General features: G+C 55.2%; 1 protein-coding gene across 1 annotated transcript in view; it reads left to right on the forward strand.

Moving 5' to 3' along the window:
* Positions 1-214: 214 nt before the first annotated feature.
* MRC2 (mannose receptor C type 2) overlaps positions 215-25,267 on the forward strand; it is a 28,669-nt gene continuing 3,616 nt past the window's right edge. Inside the window, exons 1-28 of the mRNA XM_041399040.1 lie at positions 215-394; positions 11,146-11,544; positions 11,814-11,987; positions 12,177-12,341; positions 12,510-12,623; positions 13,321-13,464; positions 13,981-14,169; positions 14,916-15,070; positions 15,346-15,453; positions 17,735-17,850; positions 17,988-18,136; positions 18,252-18,469; positions 18,683-18,825; positions 19,253-19,355; positions 19,444-19,582; positions 19,841-19,876; positions 20,371-20,531; positions 20,847-20,914; positions 21,178-21,278; positions 21,375-21,520; positions 21,932-22,046; positions 22,127-22,290; positions 22,524-22,632; positions 23,084-23,322; positions 23,410-23,578; positions 23,752-23,901; positions 24,175-24,294; positions 24,780-24,959. Of these exons, the coding sequence (XP_041254974.1) occupies positions 280-394; positions 11,146-11,544; positions 11,814-11,987; positions 12,177-12,341; positions 12,510-12,623; positions 13,321-13,464; positions 13,981-14,169; positions 14,916-15,070; positions 15,346-15,453; positions 17,735-17,850; positions 17,988-18,136; positions 18,252-18,469; positions 18,683-18,825; positions 19,253-19,355; positions 19,444-19,582; positions 19,841-19,876; positions 20,371-20,531; positions 20,847-20,914; positions 21,178-21,278; positions 21,375-21,520; positions 21,932-22,046; positions 22,127-22,290; positions 22,524-22,632; positions 23,084-23,322; positions 23,410-23,578; positions 23,752-23,901; positions 24,175-24,294; positions 24,780-24,959 (4,189 nt within the window). The 5' untranslated portion in view covers positions 215-279. The remainder of the gene's footprint in view (positions 395-11,145; positions 11,545-11,813; positions 11,988-12,176; positions 12,342-12,509; positions 12,624-13,320; positions 13,465-13,980; positions 14,170-14,915; positions 15,071-15,345; positions 15,454-17,734; positions 17,851-17,987; positions 18,137-18,251; positions 18,470-18,682; positions 18,826-19,252; positions 19,356-19,443; positions 19,583-19,840; positions 19,877-20,370; positions 20,532-20,846; positions 20,915-21,177; positions 21,279-21,374; positions 21,521-21,931; positions 22,047-22,126; positions 22,291-22,523; positions 22,633-23,083; positions 23,323-23,409; positions 23,579-23,751; positions 23,902-24,174; positions 24,295-24,779; positions 24,960-25,267) is intronic.

Raw genomic sequence — 25,267 nt, forward strand, 5'->3', positions numbered from 1 at the left:
CCGCTCTCTCGCCGCTGGGCCAGGCCCCGGTCTGCTGACGCAGTGTCTGAGCCCGGCGAGCACGCTTCGGTTTTTTTTCTTATTTTATTTTGTAACATTCTCCCCCCCACCACCACCCCCCGCCCCTTTCTTTCCCTCCCTTTCCCGCTCGCGTCCCTCCTCCTCCTCCTTCTCCTCCTTCTCCCCCTCCCCTCAGCCCCCTCCCCGTCCGCGTTCCCGGCCCGGCAGGAGCGGCAGGAGGGGCCCGAGCGGAGCGGAGCGGAGCGGGCAGTGCCGGGGATGGGGCGCGGCTCGGCGGGAGCGCGGCCCGTGCGCGCCCCGCGGTGCCCCGCTCTCCGCGGCCCCCTGTGCTGCCTCCTCGGGCTCCAGCTGGTGCTCGGCGCTGCGCAGCCAGGTGGGACCGCGCTCTCCCTCCCTCCACTTTCCCGAGTTTTCTTATCGGGAGGAAAAGGGGGGCGAGGAGCCAAACCACGTCGAGGAGCCAGACCGGGGCTGGGGACGCGCCCCGTCCGGGCTCCCCCGGGGCGGGTGGCGGGACCCCGGCGGCGGCGCGCAGGGCGGGGGGGCCGCCTCGCTCTAACGCGGGTCACAGAGCTGTGGCTTATTTCCTCGCGGAATGTTTTATTTGCTTTTACTACGGTTTGTTTTACTCCATCTCTCTCCGGTCGTGGCGCCTTCCGCCGCGTTTTGTTTTCTCCAGTTTGATCGCGCCGTGGTTTTTTCCCGTTCCGCCGAGTTTTCGCTCCCTTTTATCACTCTTGAGTTTAACTCCCCGCGCCGAGCGGCCACGCAGCGCTGGCCGAGGCCGGCGGGAACGCTTCCGCGGCCGCGGGGGGGGCAGGGGGGGCTCCCGGGCCGGGGGCGGCCGCCGGCTCGCCGCGCTCCGCAGCCCGCTCCAGCCCTTTGTCTCTCCGGGGAGGCCAGTTCGCGGAGCGGGAGGTCGGGAAGGGGCCGAAGGGGTTTGTTGGAGCTTGCCGCACTCTCCCATCCTGACCCACTCCCCTTTCCCGTTGTGTTAATCTTATGAAGAAGATTTTCATAAAGTCTTTTATTGATCGGATCGGGGCCCGAGTGGGTATTTGCAAACTTTTTTTTTTTCCTAGTAAGTCTTCACAATAAAGTCAGCGGGTTGTATTTTACCTTTTTTTAACCTTCTGAAGGCACCATGAGCCAGACACTGGAGGCTTCTCTGCATGGCCCCTGAAATTGCTGTTTGAGACTCTTTTCATGCCAGGACAGTCTAGCCTAGAACGAAGGAACCGCTTTGGGGGCTCCCTTGAATTATTTTGGCTCTATTCAGAAAATTCTGAGATTTGAAAAGAAAGCAAAATTGGCTACTTTTGCCTGAAAATAACAACTGTAATCCCTTGGCCTATTTTGTCAGAGCACATTTAGCAAATCCAAAGCAGATTTGGAAGCATAGGAACACACTGAACCCCTCCCCCATCTCCCCTTGCCCCCCCCAGGGCTTTCCCCTCTCCCCTCAGTCTCACAGTGCCTTGGGGCTGAGATGCCTCACTGAAGGGGCAAGCATGGGGTCATGGACTTGATGACAGTGGGCAGCAGTCCCATGCCAAGCAAAGGGTTGGTTTGGGATCAGAGGAGAAACTGCTTGGCTGGGAGATGGAGAAAGTAGGAAGCAATGGGAAAGGAGACCCCTGTATCCTAGGGCACTTGGAAGAGCGGTCAGGGTTTGCTGCTGTTTGTAGACATCTCAGCTGGACTTTTCACAGCTGAATTCCTGTTAGACCTCCTCATAATTTACTTGACGGCCGTGAATTCCTCCTTCTGTGGGCTTTTAGGGGGTTATTTCATTTCAGCAAGGTTTTGCTACCTTTACAGGCTGATTCTGGCTGTTTCATCCCAAAAAATGTCAGTGGGATCCAAGTCTGGCAATTCGAGGACAGAGGCACCTCTATCCCGGCCGTGGGGCGGGAGCGGTGGCAGCCGACCCCATGCCGGGCCTGGGCGAGGAACAAGGCAGCTTTCAGCGGCCGCCAGCCCACAGGGCCGTGTCACTCATGCCTTGCTGGTGCTGAGCACCCTCAGCTCTTCTGTTCCCCATCCCCACTTTCAGCTCCTTCTGCCCTGCGTCAGTCCTGTTTTGGGCCTGGTGGATGAAGGGGGCAGAGGATGCTGCCGATGTAAGCACCACATCCAGCACCAGCCTGCACTGCAGCTCAGAGAGTGCTTACTGGGAGTTTGGGATCAGGTTGGAGTAGTCCCAAGAGTTCCTTGTTCCCGAGGACACTTTCTGTGCAGGCCAGCCCAGCAGACAAGCATTGATTCCCCTGGGGAGCTCTTGCTTCTTTGAGAGGTTTGTGCCAAACCCTCACCTCCAGGACAGCCAGAAAGGTGGAGCAGAGCTCTTGGCCAGAGATTTGGGGCTCCTTGCTGGGACATCTCCAGTTCACCCATCTGTGCAGCATTGTGTGGGCATCCACATACCTTCTCAGGGAAACTGAGGCAGCAGCTCCCATTCTGCTATGGCTGCAGGCAGGACAAGCTCCTTGTCTCAATGCCAGGACTTGGTGCTGGTTCGACTTCCCACTTATCCCGTGCTCAGTGTAGGTCCTGCCATGCCAGCTGTGGGGCAAGAGAGAATGCAAAAGGCACCTGGAAAGAATTTACAGCCTGTAGAGCAAACAGAGCAGCCTTTACATGAATTTCCCCCCCATTTTCCCCTTCCTAATGGAAATAGCTTGTTGCATGGCAAATGCAGCCCCAAGAAATTATATCTTGATCTTCTTCAGACTGTTTGGGAGTGGGAAAAGGGGTCAGAGGTGTTAGCTTTGCTGCTGGAGCCTGGCAGGGCGCAAGAGACAGTGGCGATCTCACCTCCCCATCTGCAGCCACAGCAGCCACTGGGACGTGGCAGCAGCGCTGGGGATGGTGCTTGTGCAAGAATGACAAGAGTGAAAAGAGATTTAATTTAACCTTCCATGCAAAACTTTTCAACTGCAAAACTGTCCCCTTCCCCTAAAGCCACCCAGCTGGTGTGGGGACCCCAGGTGGTTTCCCATGGGGAGGTGCTCCTTGCCAGCATGTACAAAGGCATTTTCAGGCATTGACATCGTAGTGATGGTTAAAGCCACGTTGCAGATTTTTCTCTCTGGTTTCATTTTCTCTCTGGCTGGATTTTTCACCTTTCCCTGCAGGCAGAGGCACTCTCCTTAAGTATTACTTCCTTAAGTGTTTTCCAAGGAAACATTTTGCCCCGAAATCAAAGCAAATGTGTGCTGAGGGTGTTATCATCCCTCTGTACTAAATTTTTTCCAGATGATAAGTCCATCACAAGAGGCTCTGGTCCCATTGCCTCAGTGGGTGCTTGGAGCAGGGAAGGGAAGGCTTTGGTCCAGCTCTGCCAGAGGTCCCAGTGTTACACACTAGACCATCATGCCCTGCTCAGCTCCATGAATGTGGCTAGATCTTGGGTGGGAGAGGGAGTGGTAGCTGCCCTCCCATCCACTCCAGCCCAGCCTAAGCCAGCATTTCCTGAAGGGTTGTTTAAGCAATTTGTAAATTTAGTTCTTCACGTGCAGTGAGGAGCAGGATTTTAATTAATCTGAACTGTGCAGAGCTCACACAGCATCAACATTTTTCTCATTCCTAAGATTGCTTGGAGCCCAAACGAGACCCACACAGATGCTCTTGTTCTTAAAGAGCCATCTGTAATTTCTTAAAGATTAGAAGATGATTAGTGGATTGACTTGCAAATTCCTGGGAGCACTCTTTAGTCTGGGAGCAAAAGTTTGGTGGTTTCAGGGGTATTTTCCAATATAATTTCCATCCCACTGCTCAGTCCTGCACTGCACTTCGTGATGTCGCAATAGGGACGCATATGGGATTTTCCATGTGAAATAGCCTTGTTTGCAGGATGGTGCATAGGTGGAATGGACGACTGAGCTTTTCCCATTCCTCCATCTGAATCCTGACCCAGCAACTTGGGACTCTGTAGTAAAGGCCCCATTTGTCCAGTAATTCCTGGTCTGGAGGTGCTGGGCATGAGGCAGACAAAGGGCAGCCAGTGGGAAGTTTCATGGTAATTTTAATTTAAAAAATATATAGATGTGGGACACCAGAGACTGACCCTGGTAGTGTGAATGTTCTTGGGTTTGGTGAATAGGGGTGTCCCTGTCCAGAGACAGTGATACCACAGCTCAGGGAAGTATCATTAGGAGTGGTACTGGAAAAACAAGGGAGGAGAAATCTATGGATCTTTCATCATTTTGGGGGGAATTTCTTTAGTAGTTTTGAAATATTTGATAAGTCCTCTGCCAACTGCGCTGGGAGCACCTTGTCTATGAGGACATGTCAGAGTTGTCCTGCACGTCACATCACACCACTGGCCATTTTGCTGTCCAGGGGTGTGGGCTGCTGGTGGTTAAGGAATGGGAACAGTCAGAGGATCTGGGGCCAGAGCAGTTCTCAGGGGTGAGTGTTTGATCACTGTGTCCTGGGAGAGAGCCTTTGCCTTTCCCACTGTGTTCTTGGTGGAATCCATTGCATTCCTCCATCCTGGCTGGAGCCTATTCAGTGGATAGTGCTGCCTTGATCTCCCTGCGTTCCTTGGGAGTCAGAACCTCTGGATGGATGCAGCTGCTGCAGGGCTGGAGCCTGGGCCAGGTCGAGGGAGAAATAGGGGAAAATTTCCATCCTTCTATCCTTTGGTGGGTACTGGAGGGCAGATTCTGGGGCTCTTGTCTCCCGTGTGGCTGCTGCTGTGGTGAGTCCCTTGGGCTGCCAGGAGACAAGCATCCCTTCTGGAATGCATTCTTTCATCTGTCACCCAGGCAGCATGCTGGGAGAATGGGCTTCTTAATGTCTGCAGAGAAGCTGAAGTATGGAGCTCCTTTCCAAAACCTTTGTGAGACGGCAGGAGTGAGCAGGGTGGTAGGTAGCCATCATCATTGTAGCCAAGTAAGGAGCTCATCACGTACAGCTCCCACCATATAAACAGCAGCTTCTCTCTGTCTGCTGGGCCAGCCAAGAGGAGTTTCTCAGCTCCAAGTGCACCTCCAGCTTCTCCATACCCCCAACCAGACTGTCATACGCTTCACTTTCTTCTTTGTAGCAAGAGGTCCTTAACTCCCTGAGGTCTGTTTTTAAAACAAAACAACATCCACCCTCTTTTATTCTGGAGCTTGACTTGGAGCACCCAGAACTGCTTCTGGCAAGTTTGGCCCCAGCCAAGTCTCAGGGTTGTGCTGTGCTGGGTGATGCTGTGGGATGTTGGGTATCATTGCTCATTTGCTGTAAACCTCTAATTTAGGAGCGTCAGGGTTGGGGGTTGTGTCTCTTCTCAGTTCTGGAGCAGACAGGACTGGTGCCTTTCCTGAGCCAGACGTGTCCTGGGCCTGCCAGAACGGCTGCATTTCCTTCCCTTTTATTTTTTTTTTTAGTCTGAAGTTCCTCTCTAAGGAGTTGTATGGATGCCAGAAGCAGCTGGGGGGGAGGTAGAGCTGTGATGTCCCTCCCGCAGGCTGGGAATGCTCTTGAGTCGTGTGGTCACTGGCAGCAGGGATGGTCCAGCTGTGCTGTTGGGAGCTCCCATGGGCACAGCTGATGCCTTTATCACTGTTCCCCATTCCCAGCCCGCAGAAGGATGCACAGGCATCCTTTGGCCAAAAATTGGTGCTCTTCATGGCAGTGACTATGCTTTTTGCTCTTCTCCACACCACGACTAAGCATCAACCATGCCTGGGCTGACTGCTGGACCTGGGCTTTGCTGGGAACTTCTCTCCAGGAAGGGGATTTTCCTCCAGAGGAATAATTTGTCCAGTAATGTGAAATTCAGGATGGAGTTGGGACTTTTCTGTGACCCTGCTGTATCCCTCAGCAGAACTGACTGGGCATGGTGAGAGGCAGTCCTGGGGTCCTGCCCTCCCAAATGTCACTGGAAGGTGAATTTTTGGGCTGGTCTCTCCCCATTCCAGCAGTTCCTTCTCTTCTTCAGGGCTGTGCAAGCTAGGCCCAGCTGAGGCTCTGTCAGGTGAAACTCTCCTATATTCCACGAGCAATGATTTTTGGTTCTTTGTGGAGCCCCAAAATAGTTTGCGTTGAAAGGGTCCTTAAAGACCATCTCCTTCCACCCTCTGCCATGGGCAGGGGCACCTTCCACCAGTATGGACTGCTTCAAGCCCCATCCAACCAGGCCTTGGAGATTCCCAGGGTGGAACAGCCACAGATTCTCTGGGCAACCTGTGCCAGGGCCACTCCACCCTCACAGGAAAGAATTTCTTCCCAGTGTGCCATCTAACCCTGCCCTCCTCCAGCTTAAAGCCACTGTCATGTCACTCTAGACCCTTGTCCAAAGTCCCTGTCCAGCTCTCCTGAAGCCCCTTTAGGCACTGGAAGGGGCTCTAAGGTCTCCCTAGAAACTTCTCTTCTCCAGGCTGAACATCCCCTGCTCTCCCAGCCTGTCTGCATTTTTTTTGGTCATATTTTTCTGTGGTTTTTTTTGTTCTTTTAATTCCAGGGGAAGTTTTCTTTGCTGCTGATCTTTCCCCTATACTTGGTGCATCCCCATGATGTTTATTGTGAATGAGTTCCCGGTTCCTGCAGTTTTTCACTCATCGGTGCCATGTGGGTTTCAGAGCCACTGCTCACCCTTGGGCTGCAAAAATGGGCTGAAAAGATGGTGGTTTGGAGTAGGTGGCTTGGGGCTGCTGTGCCCTGTCTGCTGGCAGGTGAGGCACATTATATGAGGAGATTCAGGCTGAAATGGGGATTCCTTTGCACCTTGCAAGTGAAGGGTGGGTTTCTTGCTGCAGGATGTTACAAGGTAAAATCTTTTTCTGGGCTCACAGATCCAAATGAAGGTGTTAGTAAGCACAGAGGGCTGCAGCCCCTGAGGGAGCTCATGAGTCTCAGAGTGCCAGTGGAGCCCTGTTTGCTGGAGTGGCTAGGGCACCTTGTGGGCTCCAAGGCTTTGCTGCCTTTACTGTCTGGGTTGGAGCAAATCATACCCATTGTGTGTCTGCAACACAGGAACCTCCGAGAGGATCCGTCCCTGTGGCTGCGGCTGTGTTCAGCCTCCTGCACAAGCAACTTGGAGCTGTGTTTTTTGGGACATCCCACATGAAGGGGAACCTTGAGTGAGAACAAGGGCAGGGAGCACCTTTCCCAGGGCAGCTGCGGGGCAGGGCTGAGTTCCAGAGGTTTGCAAGGGGCTCTGGCATCACACGGTGCCATGATCACCCTCACAGAGAAGCCAGAAAGGTGGCAGGGGCTGGCAGGGATGTCATATCAGAACCTCGCAGCACTGACATGTTTGGGACAGCATTTGCTTTCAGTTGTAACTGAAGCCAGATCCCTGTAGCTGCTCCAGGATAACTGGGGCCGGGGTCCTTTCTTGAATTTGCTCCCTGATGGTGATAGGAGAGTGACAAATGCAGTGAAGCAGGGATGCTCTGGGTGTTGTGTGTGGCTGAGCTGGAATGTGCTTGGGGCTTGGTGGCACCAAGGATGCCCATCCATGCTGTGCTGCAGGGCTTTCTCTGTCCACTGTCCTTGTGGCCTCTATCATCCAGTGCTGTTCACAGTCCCCAAAATTACTGAAAGTTTGTGAAGTTTTCCATATTTGCTTGGAGGTGGTAAAGCTGTTGTGGGAAGGGTTGACCTGAGTTCCTTCAGTTCAGGCTTCCTGCTGGCCAAGAACGTGCTTTTTTTGAGTAAGAAAAAGAACCTGGAGCCAGCACAGGGTGTAAAAGCTCCCTTGAGGGCTGCCTCAAAAGATGGCAGCTTCTCCATTCCTGCAGTGTTCAGCCACCAGTGCCAAGGACAATTTCTCCTGTGGTGCTCAGGCATGAGCACCCAGTATTTCCCACATGGGTGAGGAGAGTGTTTCTGCTGGCAGAGCCAGTGTCCTGCTTTCAGTCCCAGTTCCCCCTGTCCCCACCATCACACTGCCGTGTAGCACCAGCTGCTTTCTCTCATCCCACCAGTAGGCTGAAGGCAGCATCCCAGTGGCTGCATGGCTGGAGCAAGACACCATCCTTGAGGGAAGTGTGTGGGATTTTGCTTTGCTTTCACAAGTCCTCCACAGAGGAGGAGGACCAGGATGTGATGGGTCAGAGCTGCTCCAAGCTTGCCCTGCTCAAAAGAGGGAGGATGCAGGAGGGAGAGACAGAGCATGCCAATACCAGCCGTGGTTTAATTTTGGTGATTCCAGGCAGAGCATCCAGCAGGATTGCGTTTTCCAGTGCTCTTTGTCCTGTGCCAGAGGACAGCTCCTCTTTGGGAAGGATCTGCAGGTGTTGATGTAGGTGGGTTTGCATAACTGGAGGGCGTTTGGAAAGCTCTGCCTGTGTGATTTCAGGTCCACAGGTGGGTACCAAAACCTGAGGAACATCTCTGAAAGGAGTCCTGCCATGGCTACTGAGGGCAGTGGAGGAGAGCAGGCCCTGGAAGGGACGGGGACATCCCCAGTCCCTTTGGGATGCTCCTCTGGAGCCACCTCCTGCAAGGATTGGGTTTGCTCTGCAGAATACCAGCTTGAGAAAAGGGATTCATTGATCCAAACTTGTCTCCTCCTACCCAACTACACATCTATCCTGGGGTCAGGAATGCTGCATGCTCCTGTCAGTGTCCAGCAGCTTATCCAAGCACCACTGCCAATGTCATGCACACCATGGACCCAGTCAATTCAAAATTCCGTAGAAATAAGGGAAAGAAAGGTGTATTTTTGATGAAGCACAGCTTTGCTGCCTTGTGTTGAGCTCATGCAGGTCATCCCCCCAGCTCCTCCCCAGCAGTGCGCAGCGAGCAGTTTTGCTGGAAGAGCTGGGGGTGGTGCCAGGGCTGAGCTGGTGCTGGAGCTTTGCCATTCCTCCATGGCCCAGCAGACACTGGGGACATGCACTGCATGGCCTCTCCTGCCTTCTTTGAGCCCAGGGGCTGAGCTGCTTGCAGCATGCAGGGGCTGCCCAAATCCCATCCCATAGCCTATAATTTCCTACCTCTAGCTCTTCCTCATTTTACTCTTTTTAGAGTAAAATGGTATTTTGTGCTTCTCTGGCCCCAGGCCTGCCGCCTCCAGTCTGGATGGCTTCCTTGAGCACGGTGCCGCTGCAGGACCACTGGTGAGTGTGGCCCTTGCATGGTGCTGCCAGCCCCAGTGCGGCGCTGAGCACCTGACACTGATTCCTGAGCTGCTCCAGGGCTTTTCCAACTCAATTTTTTCTTGCAAGACAGGGCTCCCAGGTGTCCTGTTGTTGGTGCTCTCTGTGGTAGAGCAGCAGCTTTTCTGTTCTAAGGAGTAAAGGACTGGTGTTTGGCTCCTTGCAGAGGAGCCACTGTGGCATCAGGCCCCAGGGAGGCCTCATCCTGCTCCATTGGGTCACAGCACTGATGCTACATCACCCAAACCTGCTAAAAGACCCCCATAGCCCTGGTGCTGGAGGGGCTTCACTGCCCTCTCTCTAGGTGGGAAGGGGAAAGCAATGGGCTGGGTGTGGCATGGGTGGTGCTGGCATGGGGAGAGGGTGTTTGGTGGGAGATGAGTTGGTCTCCCACTGTCCAGGTCGGGATCAGGCCAGTTCCAGCTGGAGAAACACCAGCACCAGCTTAAGGAGCCTGAGCTTTGGCCAGCCAGAATCAGCCCTGTCTAGATTTTTGCTTATTTTCTCACTTGCCACGATTTAAAAAATATTTTCAGTGAAATGAAATGTTTCCGTTAAATTAAATAAAGCCCTGCAAACAAGCTTCACTTTTGTTCATTTGACATCATCAAAAAAATGTCATCTGGGTTGGGGATGGGGCCTCTGACATAATTTCGGACACAAAGCTGGGTCGATGCTGGAACTCCCAGAAGAAATGGAGATGCCTGTCTTTCTCCACTTCTTTTTTCTTTCATACACAGGGCAGAGAAGTTCTGTGAGCCAAGATGTTTGTTGCTTGAATGTGCAGGAGCTGTCTGTAACAACAGAGCTTGGGCAGGGTGAGGTTGTGGGGAAATAGGAAATGAAAACCTTTTCAGCCCAAAAAATTCATACAATGGCAAAAAACCAAAGCAAACCAAAGCTAAATATAGTGGGGCCCTTGAGTTCACTTGGACTTCTGGTGAATGTTTGTGGTGGAAAAAAATTGGATGTTTTATAACAAAGAACAACAAAAGTGGTGGTGTTGATGTGGTGCTTTAGGAAGATTCTTGCTGGGGTGTTGGGGTAAGAAGAGACAGTGACAAGCCCTGAGGTAGCTTATTAGCTTAGAAACATTAATTTGAAGAAATAAAGTGTCTTTTAAACTTGACACATCAGCTGGAGCAGCATGTCCCAGCATAATGTCTGGGATTTTTGATTTATGCAGGTTTTGGGATAAAGTCACATGGTGGAGTGGCCCCCAGTGATGCTGTGGGTCAGGAATTTCCGTGGAGAAGCATGGTTGGCCCATGGCAGCAGGCAGGACTGTGGGATGTGTGTGGAGCTAGGGTTGATCTCGGCCTGTCTTCCCTCGTCGGCTGCACCTCTGTCTGCTGGCAGCGATTCCTCTCACTTGGCTTCTGCCTCCAAATGCCTGGGCTGGGATTCCAAAGGGTCCTGACATGACATTTTGTATTTGCTGGGGCTGGGCCTGTGCAGGCATTTTCCTTCACAGGATGGGAGACCTTCCCCAGAACTTCCTGTTTGCTCCGCAGTTTTTAGCAGGTTTTTAGCAGACATGCATAGCAGTGATGGATGTGCTTTTCCCTGCTCTGGTTTTCTCCGCCTGGAGCAGATGGCTGGTGCCGAAGCCATTGGCTTCTCCAGCACTGGCATCATTGCAATGCCTAGGAATGCTGCAGCCAAGTGCTGCCCATGGGAGGTCAGTTCTGAACGGCTCTAACGATGCCGTTAGAGTGGGCAAGCACTTTGCACTGGCTCCGATGCCCAAGAGCCACCCTTGGTGATGCCACACTGGACACAGACACCCACTTGTGTCACTCTGCCCAGAGCCCACCAGCGGGAATAGGCAGTGGGGCAAACCCCGAGTCAGTGCTGAAGGGAAGTGGTGGTCCCCAGCATCCCGGGTGCTGTGCCCAGGAATGCATGCCGAAACTTGCTTTGCACAGTACCAGAATGTCCTGTCAGGACCCAGGACCATGCATGGCACATACTGAATCTCACCCAGTGATGCTTTCACCCTTTCCATTTGTTCTTTCCCCAGACTCCAAAGTCTTTCTCATCTACAACACGGGCGTGCAGGGCTGCCTGGAGACCAAGGACTCGCTGGTGCGACTGGCCAAGGGCTGCAACACCAGTACCCCAACCCAGCAGTGGAAATGGGTCTCCCGAAATCGCCTCTTCAATGTGGGGGCCATGCAGTGCCTGGGAGTATCATGGCATGGGACTAATGCCACGGCAGGGCTGCACCTCTTGGCCACCTATGAGTGCGACCGCGAGTCAGTGAACATGCGCTGGAGCTGCCGTGGGCTCGGGGAGCAGCTCTCGCAGCATCTAGGTGCCCGCTTGGGCAATTCCTCCCTGGACAGGGGCGACCAGGTGCACGGCTCACAGTGGAGGACGTATGGCACCGAGGAAGATCTGTGTTCCATGTCCTACTCTGGTAACGCCTCCTTGGGCATTAGTGTTATCCTAATAACCACCCCAAAATGTGAGCTGAGGCTGTGGGGCTGCAGCAACTGGGTCCTGCCTGGGAAGCTCAGTCCCAGCTTGTTGGGGCTACAGAACCAGGCAGAATCAGGGCGATGGGGACTGGGAAGCCTTCAGGCGCCACATAGCCCCCCACACCGGGCCAACCTGCACCTCTCACCCCAAATCTCCCTCTAGCCCCCATAGACACATCCTCAAGCAAGGGCCCCTCTTTTTCCTCAGAGATTTACACCATCCAGGGCAACTCCCATGGGAAGCCCTGCACCATCCCCTTCAAGTACGACAACCAGTGGTTTCATGAGTGCACCAGCACAGGACGGGAGGATGGGCACCTCTGGTGTGCCACCACCCAGGACTATGGCAAGGACGAGCGGTGGGGCTTCTGCCCCATAAAGAGTAAGTAGGGGGACACATCCCATGGGAAAAAGCAAAAACCCCATGCCAATCCCTCTTGGGGACTTCAAGGTTTCTTGTCTCTCCCTGTGAGCAGTCTGCAGTGCCAGAGCAGCATGTTATTGGGATTTATTGGTTTATTGGGGATTTTTTTGTGTCTGTGTTGGGTGCTCACCCTGCTCATCCCCACAGGCAATGACTGTGAGACCTTTTGGGACAAGGATCACCTCACAAACAGCTGCTACCAGTTCAACTTCCAGTCGACCCTGTCATGGCAGGAAGCCTGGAATAGCTGTGAGCAGCAAGGGGCCAACCTGCTGAGCATCACAGAGATCCATGAGCAGACCTACATCAATGGTGAGATTCTGGCAGCCTATCTGTGCACCACTCATTTGGAGCTGAGCTGATGGCGCTGTGGGCAGAGCCAGTTTGCTCTGTCTGCCCCAGGTTGGAGGGGGGTGACAAACTGGGGACTGAACTGGGCTTAGGGGACTGATTCTGCCCCTCTGGCTGTGTTGGCTCCAGGCTTGTTGACTGGGTACAGCTCTACGCTCTGGATTGGCCTGAATGACCTGGACATCAATGGTGGCTGGCAGTGGTCAGACAACTCACCCCTCAAGTACCTCAACTGGGAGAATGGTGAGACAGGGGAGGCTGTGGTGGTGATGGGGCTTGAGGAACACCCTGTGACCACCAGAGGTGGCTCCATGGCAAGGGACGTGGCCCAGGCTGCTGCAGGATATCTCCTTGCTGCATGGGGACAGAGAGCCCTGGGGCCTGTGTAACAGCCTGGAACATCTGTGGAGCTGAAGAGGGGACACCAGGTGCTGAGGGGGAATTGGCCTTCTGCAAACACTCGTTGACCCTGTGGATAATGTGGATTGACATTCCTTGTTTGGCGGGTTGCTGCATCCCTGCTTAGTGCTGGAGTGTGGCTGAGGAATGGTTCCCAGCTGCAGACATCCATCCCTAACCCTGGGGTACTCAGAGGGAAGGGGGCCCATTGATCATGCCTGGTGCCATCACCTAACGACACTTGGGGGAAAACAGTGATACCCTTGGAGTAGGTTTGAGGACAGGCAGGAGAAGTTCAGGTCTGGTATTTTGACCCCTTGACTGCTATTGACATTTCCAGGTAAAACAGTGACCCTTTGGGTTCTTGTGCATTGAGGCACTGTAAGTAATCCTGGGCATGTTGGGGTCATGTCTTCATTGTGCAAAATAACAAAATAAAAGGGGTTTTAATGGTCTTGAAGCCAGGAGAGCTGCATTGGTGGCTCTGTCCTGACTCCTCCTTATCCCCAGTAGCCTGTCCCCTCCTTATCCCACTCTCCAGACCAGCCCGACAACCCCAGTGAGGAGAACTGCGGGGTGATTCGCACCGAGTCATCCGGAGGATGGCAGAACCGCGACTGTGGCATTGCCCTCCCCTACGTCTGCAAGAAGAAGCCCAATGCCACCGCTGACCCCTTTCTGACGGGTGAGCAGGGGATGACCAGCATTGGGAATGGGCAACTCTGTAACCCATCTGGTCCTCCCACCCAAGCATGGTCAGGGGATGCTGCCCATATAGGTGCCCATGGTGTCCTCAGCTTGCAGGTGTCCTAGGTGTGCAGAGCAGGGCTTGAGCTCCCTAGATTTAGGAAAAGTCATCCCCAAGGAACATTTCCAAGAAGTGCTTGATGCCATTCCAGGTTGGGTGGTAAGGGAGGGATGGAATGCAGCCTGTACCCGTGGTCCCCAGGGGAGGGGATGCTCTCTGCTCTACTCTGCCCTCATTCTTCTGCAGACAGAAGGGATTTTATTTTGTTTTGTCCCTGGAGCTCTGAAGCCACCATTCCCACACTTTGCACTGCCTGTTATATTTTGGCCGTGGCTTTCCCACTGCGGCTTTGGGTTCACCTGCTGAGCACCCGTAGGACTGCAATCCTTTCCCTGCCAAGGAGAGGGCTGGATAGCTGGGCAGGAACCCTCAGGCTGCCTTGTGTCCTGCCAGACTCGTGGTCGGAGGTGAAGGTGGACTGTGAGCCCAGCTGGCAGCCCTTCCAGTCCAACTGCTACCGGCTGGTAGGAGAGAAGAAGAGCTGGCAGGAGGCGAAGAAGACCTGCCTGCGGAGCGGGGGTGATTTGGTCAGCATCCACACCCTCTCTGAGCTGGAATTTGTCACCAAGGAGATCAAGCAAGGTAAGAGGAGCTTTCTGTGCCAACAGCCCCTTTCCTGTTTTAAAAGTCCCTGGATGTGCTGGAGGCTGCAGAGTTGACTTTGTGCTTGTGCAGGGAGCAGAGGTCCCAGTATGGGAGGTGCTGTGTTCCTTGGAGAAGCCCATAATCTGGGTGCATCCTCCCATCCAGCAAATGTAAAACCTGTTCCCAGAGCCTGCAGTGCTAAGTCAAAACTACACAGCTGCAGCTGGGAATGGTGCTAGTCTCAGCTAGTTAATGTAGGAAAAGAAGGGAAAAAAATCCTGCTGGACTTGCTGGAGGAGGCCAGCAAGAAGGTATAGGAGAGTGGAGGAAGGAGAGGAAATACTGCTGGCCCCCAGGCTGGAGCAGACTGGGATGTGCTGGAAAGGGAATGGTTGAAAACCAGTAGTTCACTGGACCTGAGCTTGCAGTCCTGGACTTCTACTCCCATACTGCTAGCCCCTCTCTGAAAGCTGCAGGCAAATGTCCCTGTGTTTCCCACTCTGGGGGTCCATGTCCTTGTAATTTCCCACTCCAGGGGTCCATCCTTGCACGCAGGAGCTGCCCTGCCCTGTCCTGCCCTCTCCTGCCCACTGGCACAAGGAGGTCTGAGCTGAGACCTGAGTGGGTTTTGGCAGGTGCTGGTACAGAGACCAGTTCCATCACGAGGGCTGAAGTCATGGGGGGTTCTGCACGGGGTCATCCAGGAGGAGGGAACTTCACTCCCTCCCTTCCTGTCCTGGCAGATGTGGAGGAGCTCTGGATTGGCCTAAATGACCTCAAGCTGCAAATGAACTTTGAGTGGTCAGACGGGACGCCTGTGCGGTTCACATACTGGCACCCCTTTGAGCCCAACAACTTCCGTGACAGCCTGGAGGACTGTGTTACCATCTGGGGACCGGTGAGAACCTGGAGGGGATGGGGGGGGTTATCCTGTATCTCTGCAGGGAGCACTGCAGCATCCTCATTGCTGAGGAAGGCATTCTTCAGGGAGTGTCTCCAGCTGGGTTCAGCCTAGCTCATCTGAGCCTTTGGGATAGGAGGAATCTATCTCATCGTCCTTGGGGATTTGGTGTAGAGAAGTAAAGTCTTTGGACCCAAGGTAGGGATGAAGGGGCTGGGACATTTCCCAGGCTGTCAGATGGGCTCACTGCCGCTCTTCTTACCACCCTGCAGGAAGGGAGGTGGAATGACAGCCCCTGCAACCAGACCCTGCCTTCCATCTGCAAAAAGCCTGGTCGGGTGAGCCAGGAGAAGGAGGAAGATGACCACGGGTGCCGAAAGGTGAGGGGTACGAGGGGCAGCAGTGGTTCTGGCTGCTCCATGGCTCTGCATGGAGCTTGAGGCTTCAAGGGGACCTTTCCCTAAAATAATTTTGGGCAGCCCCGATGAGCAGCCCCCAGAGCAGCTGGTCTGTGCCTGAGAGCTGTTGAGCTGGAGCCCTCTGGGGCTGCTGAGCCCCTCGCTGCTGTGGTGGAGGAATCCATGGGAAGAAATTGAGACACAAAACACATGTGTCTGGGCATGTTGTCCAAGACTTTCCCCATCAGGCAGCCTTGGCTGCCAGCAGGGATGTTCATTTTATCCCCCCTTCCCTCTCTTTATGCCAAAACACAGGAGCACATGGGAGCCTGGCAGGATGGAGGTGGCTGACAGCCCTATGCCTTGACATGATGGCAGGTTGCCTCCTCCGGGGCAGGGCATGGGCATTTTGGGGACACCAAACCAACAGATTCTCACTCAGCCTGTGCCCTGCCTTGGTTTCCCCAGCTGTCGCACAGGGCTGAAGCCGGCCTGTTCCCACGCTTGCTGAGAAGTGACTTTTGTGGTTCTCTGAAAAGCTTCCAAGCACTGAGTTTGGCAGCAGTCTGGCTCTTGAACCTCTCCCAGCCTTTCATAGCTGGCCAGCATGCTTGCGCCCTGGCTAGCAAACAGCCACTCCAGCCTAGCTCCCAGAGGTGCTGCTGGGCTCCTCCCATGTCCTTGCCCCATTTCTAGCAGCTGCTTGGCTATGCCAGAGCTCAGGGGAGCACAGCAGCCAGGAGAGCTGCCACGCAGAGCCATATTTGAGGGCTGCCAGACATAGCTGGAAGAGCCCCTGTGTCCACAGGTGCTGGGGATGAGACACTCAGTTGCAAAGTTCTACTACCATGCATCTGTGTGTCCCCAAAGCAGTGCTGAGGACTCCCTGCTCAGATTTAACTCCCTCCTGGCTCTCCAGCCACAGTCTTATCCTGGCCCTGGGTGCCCAGCAGAGATGCACTGGGAAACAAACTGTGGGGGATAAATGAACCAATGAACCAATGCAAAGGACAAATGAACCAAGAACCATCCTTCTTCTACTTACTCATTCTTTTGCCACCCAGAGGCAGAAGCTGGTGGAGAGGAGGCACATCGTGCTGAGGCATTTGGTGCTATCCACTCCAGCCACTGTGCTGTTTTTTCGTGGTGGCCTTGCTGCATTTTCCCCCCTTTAAAAATCTCCTTTATTTCAGGAACAGCCTTAAAAAGGAATCAATGAAGGATAGAGTTTTCAGCAATGGGAAAGGCAGATCAGCAGAGGGATGTGGGGGCACACTGGGATTGGAAGCTGGAGGCAACACTTGGAGTTGGGGATCCTGTGCTGGTCCTCTTTTAGATCACAGGGACTGGTGGTCCTCAGTGTGTGGGAGTGCACCCTTGGAGTATTAGGAGTGCTGAGGCTGGTGCTGGTTGGGGACCCATCTGGTGACATTGCATTGTCCCAGGATAAGCCTCCTTTCTTGGCTGCTCAGTTGCATCCATGCTGTTCCAGAGGGACCCAGCTTATGGGTCGTACCTAGATTTGCCAGCTTTGGAGAAAGGCTGTAGGAGCAGGAACTTGGAGGAAAACTGGGATTTGTAGTTGTTTTCATTTCCCAAAGCTGCTCTCCTGCTTCTTTCCCCACTGTGCTGATGACACTGCGTATGGCATGTGCCCCCACTGTCCCTCCAATGTTTGGGGGACCCAGGAGTAGAACCCTAGTGATGCTTCCCCCTTCCAGGGGGTCCCTGAGCTCCTTGGCTGACCCACTTCACCCTTGTGAAGGGTGTGTGTCTCCCCTCTTGCAGATGAGCCCCCATGTCCCTCCCGACTCTGCCACCACCACTGCCTGCTCTGGCAGAAAACAGACACTATTGTGTCTCCAAGCCCGGAGAGACTCCAATATCAACAAGGCGAGGGATTAAAGCTGGCTGTGGTGGTACTCGCTTTGGACTCAGTCCTGCAGTGTGAAGAGGAGGATTGTGTTCCCCTGCCTGCTCCCCGACCAGGGCTGGACGCTGGCAGGGAGAGCTGTTTTCCCAGCTTTGAAGCTGCCTGGGTGTTTGTTTTCCCTTGTAGCCATGTCCTCTAGGGCCAGGGGCTTGTTGAAGCTCAAAGCTGAGGGGGGTCAAGCTGGGGTAGCTGGGGGCAGGAGACCTCCCAGGAGAAGGCAGAGGTGGTGGTGGGGAACTTGGGATGTTGCTCTTGTGCCCTGGCATTGCTCCCATCCTTCTGGGAGGTCCAGGTGGGCAGTGGTGGATGTTCCCTGTCACCCGTCCCCAGGGCTGGAAGTGGCACAGCCCATCCTGCTTCTGGCTGGGCGAGGACCGTGTCCCCTACAGTGACGCCCGCAAGACGTGCTCTGACTACAGCTCCACGCTGGTTACCATCACCAACAGGTCAGTGCCATGCCAGTGGTGGTGGGTTTGCCCCAAAACAAGCTCTGCAATGTGGGGAGTGACTTCCAAGGGCTGGAGCATCATGGGCAGCTCAGTGTCTCAGCTCGCTGCATCACCCACTCTCACTGTCCCTCCAGGTTCGAGCAGGCATATGTGAGCAGCCTCATTTATGGCTGGGATGGGGAGTATTTTTGGACAGCTCTGCAGGACATCAATGAGACAGGTGCTTTCCACTGGCTGAGCGGTGATGAAGTGATGTACACTCACTGGAACCGCAACCAGCCCGGTAAGGGATGGGGTGGGATGAGGACTCCCCCTTTATGCAGGGCAGAGCTGGCACTGCCTTCCAGCACAGTCCAACTCTAAGGCTGGCATCTCCCCTGCTCTTGTGAGCACTCCAGGTTACAACAAAGGTGGCTGTGTGGCCCTGGCCACCGGCAGCTCCATGGGGCTGTGGGAGGTGAAGAACTGCAGCACCTTCAAAGCCAAGTACATCTGTCGACAAAACTTGGGCACCCCAGTCAATCCTGAACTGCCCAGTCCTTTCCCCACGCCCAGCCTCACTGCCACCTGCCCCCCAGGATGGAGCTCCGACCCCAAACTTCGTCACTGCTACAAGGTGAAGGGGGGTTGGACAGGTTGATGTGGGGATGCACATGCCTCCCCAGTGCAGGGGAGTGAAGGGACACATTTTGGTGCTTGCAAGAGGCACTCCACAGCCCTGGCTGGGGCTGGATGGCAGCACTGGGATGTGACTGCCTGCAGGTGGGAATAGGGCTCCGCTCCTGTTCTGCTGCTGAGCCCCCCATGCTGTGGGTTTTCCCTTACCCAGGTATTCAACTTTGAAAAGCTGCAAGAGAAGAAGACGTGGATCACTGCACAGGAATTCTGCCGGGAGCTGGGAGCCCAGCTGCTCAGCCTAGGCAGCTACGAGGAGGAGCATTTTGTCGCCAACACCCTTAACAAGATTTTTGGGTGAGAGGCTGGGGGCATCAGTGTGTGTCCCACTGCTGGTGTGTGCTTGCCACAAGGCCACAGCCCTCCTGGTGGTCTAGCACATGTGAGTGGATGGATGGATGGATGGATGGATGGATGGATGGATGGATGGATGGATCTCTCTGAGCACAGACTGGTATACAGAAGGTGCATCAGTTGATGTGGCTAATATGGGAGATGTGCAGGAAGTTCAGTGTAATTTGGGGATGGAGCTTGGGTTTAAAGCAGCTCCAGTCCTGAGATGGTGTGCCTGTTATCCCAGTTCCTATCTTCAGGTGTGTGGGGGTGGCAGGCTTTGAAAACAAACAGAAAAAGTCTTGATTATAAATATATATTTGTAAATAAGTATAAACCCCTCTGGTTTGAAGGGGGTTTTGTACTCATCTGTCCCCCTGGGTCCCCATAGGGAGTCAGAGCCGGAGCTCCATGAGCAGCACTGGTTCTGGATCGGCCTGAACCGGCGGGACCCTGCTGGAGACCAGAGCTGGAGGTGGAGCGACGGGCTGGGGGTGAGCCCAAGGGGCGTTTGAGTTGTGGGAGGGACAAATCTGGTGCTGGTGGAAAGGACCAACACTGTCCATCTCTCTCAACCCCCAGTTTTTCTACCACAACTTTGACCGCAGTAACTATGATGATGATGACATCCGGAGCTGCGCAGTGCTGGATCTGGCCTCCCTGCAGTGGATGCCAATGCAGTGTGAAGCCCAGCTGGATTGGATCTGCAAACTGCCCAAAGGTACTGGCAAAGGGGTCCCCACACTCATCAGCTGTGACTGACCTGGAGGAGCATGGGCTGTGTGGGCTGTGAGGTGGTGGAATCCTTGGGAGGAGGGAGGGTGATTCCTAATTCAGAGGCTGGGAGAGGTGCTGTCACTTCTTGGGGAATTCCGGAGGGGCGTCCTGCTGTTGTAGCCCAAGGATAGTTTGCAGAGAAGCACCCATGGGAGCATCCCAGCCTGCACCCCACTGACAACTCCCCTTGCCCTTTCTCCAGGTGCTGATGTGAAGGAGCCGGAGATCACAACCCAAGGTGTGTTAGCCACAGCCTTTTGACACAGTCACAGAATATTCTGAGTTGGACAGGACCCACAAGGACCACTGAGTCCAGCTCCTGGCCCTCCACCCCAACAATCCCACCCTGTGCTTGAGAGTGTTGTCCAAATGCTCCTTGAGCTCTGGCAGCCTTGGAGCCATAGTTACTGCCCTGGGGAGCCTGTTCTGTGCCTGACCACCCTCCGGGGGAAGAACCTTTTCCTGATATCCAACCTCAACCTCTCCTGGCTCAACTTCAGGTCATGTGTAGATCACCTGATGTCTTCAGTGGGTGTCTGCTGCAGTGTTATTAAGACATGATGGATCCTGGGCAGGGTTGTGGGAGGGAGGGGAACCCAGGCATCCCACTGCAGCTCCATTGCAGGAGAGGGACAAAAGCAAAGCAGCCCAACAGACAGGGACATGGGTGTCCTGGCAGGGTGACCGTGGCAGGGATGTCAGCCTGAGTGTGACACTGGTCTCTGCCTGCAGGCAGCAAAGAGTGGGTGAAGTACCAGGAGGCCGAGTACAAGTTCTTTGAACACCACTCAACATGGCTGCAGGCACAGCGCATCTGCAGCTGGTTCCAGGCTGAGCTGGCATCAGTGCATAGCAAGGCTGAGCTGCACTTCCTGGGCCAGAACGTGAAGAAGGTACCAAGGGGACAGGAACTTCCCAGGGCACTGGTGGCCCTGGGCTCTGCTGCCTTGTGGGCTGCTCTTCCTTATCTTCTTTCACCCTTTTCTGGAGGGACCATATTTGGGGGTGCTGGGCTTTGCTGGGGTCAAGGTGGATTTGTGTGGTGGTTGGTCCTGATGCCTGGGGTGGGTTTGGGGCTTAGCAAAGTGATAGTTTTTGCCTTGCTTTTGCAAGCTGGGGAAGGGTGTCTGATCCCATGGCAGCCTCGGTTGCCCCCAAAGACTCTTCAGTCCCTGAAGGGCACTGATATGTCCTCTCTGGGCATGCAGTTCTCCAGGGGCCAGGAGCAGCACTGGTGGATTGGGCTGCACACCTACGAGAACGACGGGAGGTTCAAGTAAGTCACAGCCAGCCACTGTATCCCTGGACATCCCTACACTACAGTCCCCACCACATCCCCACACCACTATGTCCCTGCACACTACTGTCCCCACATCTCAGAGTGCTGTGACTCAGCAGCTGCATCTCAGGGGTCTCATCCTGGGGTGCTGGGCTGGAAGTTCCTCACCCAAGAGAGTAGTGGTGGGAAACACTCCCAGTTAGGGCATTCAAGTGGTCCCATTCACCAAGTCACTGCTCATCCTCCTGATGCTGTTCCAGGTGGTCTGATGGGTCCCTCCTCAACTTTGTCTCTTGGGCACCAGGCAAGCCTCGGCCCATCAGCAAGGACAGGAAGTGTGTGTACATGACAGCCAGCCGAGGTGAGGGCAGGGCAGGGCTCCACGTGGGGCTCTGAGGGGCTGGGGCACTGATACCGGTGGAGAGGGGCATCATGCCCAGCGTGTCCCTTCCCGCAGAGGACTGGGGGGACCAGAAGTGCATGACGGCACTGCCTTACATCTGCAAGCGAAGCAATGGGACAGCTGTGAAGCCTTCCCTCTTTCCGGTACCTGCTGCCACAAGTGGGGGCTGTCCCCAAGGCTGGCTGCCCTTCCTCAGCAAGGTACCCCTGGAGGGGGAGGGGACAGCAGGATGGGAGAGGGGATGGCAGGATGGAGAGGTGATGGCTGCTTCCTGGTCTTCCACCAGCCCTGCGGAGGCACAAAGGGGGTGGCTGCAAAATGGCAGGATGGAAATGCCTGCTCATGTTTTGTGGGGAGTGCTGGGGAGTGCATTTACAGGGATTCTGGGAGACATGCTCTGGGATGGCGAAGGTGAGGTGTGTGCACAGGTTTGCCAGGAGAGATGTGGAAGGTCCAGAGGGGTTGGGGGGTGGCCCGCATGGGGGTGTGAAGGGGAGAAGGACCGTTGGGGCAGAATGGGGCTGCAGAGGGTGGCTGAGTGGGGAAGGTGCAGGGCTCAGGGTTGGGGTCAGCTGCACCTCCTGGCCCATCCTGTGCCCCTGCCTGTGCAGTGTTTCAGCTTCAATGGCCACAACAAAGGCGAGATAGTGAAGTGGCCAGAGGCAAAGCAAGTGTGTGAGAGCCAGGGCGCCATCCTGGCCACCATTGCCAGCCCTCTGGAGCAGGGTAGGTCTCCTCTGCCCCACCACCCCATCAGGTTTCTACCTGCCAGGGGTGGTCTTCAGCATTTCACCTGTCATTTGCAGCCTTCATCACATCCATGCTGCCCAACATCTCCTTGGACCTCTGGATTGGCTTACACGATGCCCAGGGGGAGTTCCAGTGGGTGGAGGGGGAACCGCTGCGGCATGTGAGCTGGGCACCTGGAGAGCCCTCAGGCTGCAGCTCCTCCAGCCCCAATGACAAGCCGGTGAGGGAGATTCCTCATAGCACCCCCATCCCTGATGGGGTGCCTGGCAGGACCGGGAAGGTCTCAGTGCCAGGCCCAGCCTTGGAAAAGGAAAGATTTAGTGGGCTGGGTGGCTCTCCAATGGCAGTGCAGGATGCAGCCCTGCAGGGTGGGGGGGTTTCTGGCATAGGGATCTCAGTGGTGTAGAACAATGCTGCTAAGGGCAGTGCTGACCTTGTGGTTTGGCTGCGCAGACCAACTGTGTTGTGGTGTGGCATGGCTCACCCCCCCTCTTCACGGGACGCTGGGATGACCGGAACTGCCTGGAGGAGAAACATGGCTATATCTGCCAGCGGAGCATAGGTAGGAGGGGGATGAGGGGACAGCCCCAGCTCTCTTGGGTGCGAATCTGCCACTGCCACCCTGGTGATTCCATGCTGTGGTGGGACTGGGGAGCCTGGGGCAGTGGGTTTAGCTTGGGGAGACAGACTTAACTTGGGCAGGTGGGTCCCTGGTCCCAGCCTTTTGTGGGACAGCCTCAAACCTGTGCACACCAGCCAGGCTCGGTGTGTCCCCACAGGGACGTGCATCCTGGTGGGCAGCTCCTAGGTGGGGATGGTGCTAGGGTGTCGCTGCTTGTCGTTCCTGAGGATGTCCCTCTGCCCTCCCCAGTTGCACAAGGATGTTGCCAGGTGCAACCAGCACAATACTGCCAGGGACAGCCTGGCCTGGGTAGGAATGGACAAAGGGGTGACCCACCTGGGATGCAGGAATGTCCTCCGTGCCCTCTGACCATGTCTCTTTGCTCCTCCAGACCCAGCCCTGAGCCCTGTGCAGGCACCATTCCCCCCTTCTCCTACCGGCACCCTCTTTTACCACAACAGCACTTACCGCATCCTGCAGAAACCCCTCAGGTGGCACGAGGCGCTGCTGCTCTGTGAGACCCTCAATGCCACCCTGGCCACCATCCCCAATCCCTACAGCCAGGCCTTCCTCACGCAGGCCGTCAGCAGCCTGCAGGCTCCGCTCTGGATTGGGTTGGCCAATGATGAGGTGAGGGAAGGGGGCAGGCACGTGAGACATGGGTCCCCAGAGGGATCACAGCAGCCTCCCAGGCACCTCCACCCTGTGGTGTTCCAGGGAGGCCGGAGCTACTCGTGGCTGACGGAGGAGAATCTCTTCTACACTAACTGGCAGGACGGGGAGCCCCAGCAGATCACCGGCTGCTCCTACATGGACACAGACGGGAGCTGGCGCACAGCTGGCTGTGATACCAGGCTGCAGGGGGCCATCTGCCAGCTCCAAACAGGTGCTGGCCAGGGGAACTGGGGTAGTCTGGGTGGGGTGTGACCAAGGGTTGGAGGTGGCATCCCACCAGGGACTTTATGGAGCATGTCCTTGTGGGTCTGGGTGCCCCAGTGTGCTCTGGGATCCCAATATCCTGTGCCCCATCACACCTTTAATGTACTATGTGCTCCCCAGGTCACTCCCGCATGCACAAGTGGACCTACAGTGGCAGCTGTCCCAAATCGCTGGAGGACTCGTCCTGGATCCCCTTCCGGGACCACTGCTACACCTTCCACATGGAGATCACTCTTGGGCAGAAGGATGCCATGAAGAGGTGCCAGAAAGGTATAAGGGAGCTGGAGTTGTAAAGGAGGGTGATGCATCCTTGGAAATGGAAGAGAGTGGGATCCCCAGGATGTTTGTGGGTGCAGCAGAGCCCCCTTGTCCCTGTGCCCCTGTCCAGCCTTGGTCAGCTGTCTCCTTGCTGTTGTGTGTTAGGGTTCCCCAATCATCATATGGTTCATGGGTGGGTTCTGAAATTTGTCCTGTTGGGCACTGCTGCTTCCTAACTCAATCCTCTTAGTTCTGGGCTCCTCCATGACAGTCTTCCCTCTGCAGTTGGCGGCACAGTGTTGTCCATCCAGGATGAGATGGAGAACATCTTTGTGTGGGAGCATCTTCAGGCGTACGAGGGCCTTTCCAAGGGAGCCTGGCTTGGCATGACCTTCAACCCCAAAGGTACAAAGGAAGGACTGAGGTTTGAAATACTCCCTCAGGCACCTCCATGAATTCCCACCAAGTCTGTGGTGAGCAGAGGAAGCCCTTGGTGGTGGCACCAGTAAGGAGGGCTCATACCATAATGTGACAGGCACACCACTGTCTCAGGCTGTGGTAGACATACTGCATGTGTCCTCCTCTGGCTTGGTGGGATAGGAAACCCAAAGCCTTCTTCAAGGCACCAGAGCCTGCGCATTCTGGAAGGTGTGCTGTAGCCTCTGGTCTTCCCCATCACACTCCCCAGCATAGAATCACAGAATCATGGGATGATTTGGGTTGGAAGAGACCTTAAGGCCAATCCAGTCCCACCCCCTGCCATGGACAGGGCCACCTTCCACTACACCAGGTTTCCTAGAGCCCTCTCACACTTCCTTGTACTTTCTGAACTTGGGCAAAGGTGGGGTGTCCTCTTCAGCCTCCTTAAGCCTAATTTTCCCATTTCCCAGGTGGCACCTTGGTTTGGCATGACAACAGTGCCGTGAACTACTCCAACTGGGGCCAGCACGACACGGGGCCCAGCATGCTTAGCCAGAACAGCTGCTACTGGATCCAGAGCAGCAACGGCGTGTGGCGTCTAGGCTCCTGCACAAACGTAACCATGGGGGTCATTTGCAAGATCCCCCGAGGTAGGGTTGCCTCTGCTGCCCGAGGCTTCTGGGCTGATGTAGGGTGAGCTGGGGGTCTGGGCAGGGTGGTGCATGGCAGAATTGGCACAGTGGCAGCACCAACCACATGTTTTGGGTAATTCCAGTGCAGGGGCTTGTATGGGTTGGTGTTGGGGTCTACAGGTCTCCATTGGGCTCAGTGATGGGCTGTGCATGTCTCATTGGCTGCATCAGCTCCTTGGGGCAGGATGGGGCTGGTGGTACAGTGGTAGAGCAAAGCCAGAGGACCACCCCAGCTATTCATCACCCATTGCCCGTGTGGTGCAGCA

This window comes from Onychostruthus taczanowskii, unplaced genomic scaffold, assembly GCF_017590055.1.
Source record: "Onychostruthus taczanowskii isolate IOZ18803 unplaced genomic scaffold, ASM1759005v1 scaffold152, whole genome shotgun sequence".
Lineage (NCBI taxonomy): Eukaryota > Metazoa > Chordata > Aves > Passeriformes > Passeridae > Onychostruthus > Onychostruthus taczanowskii.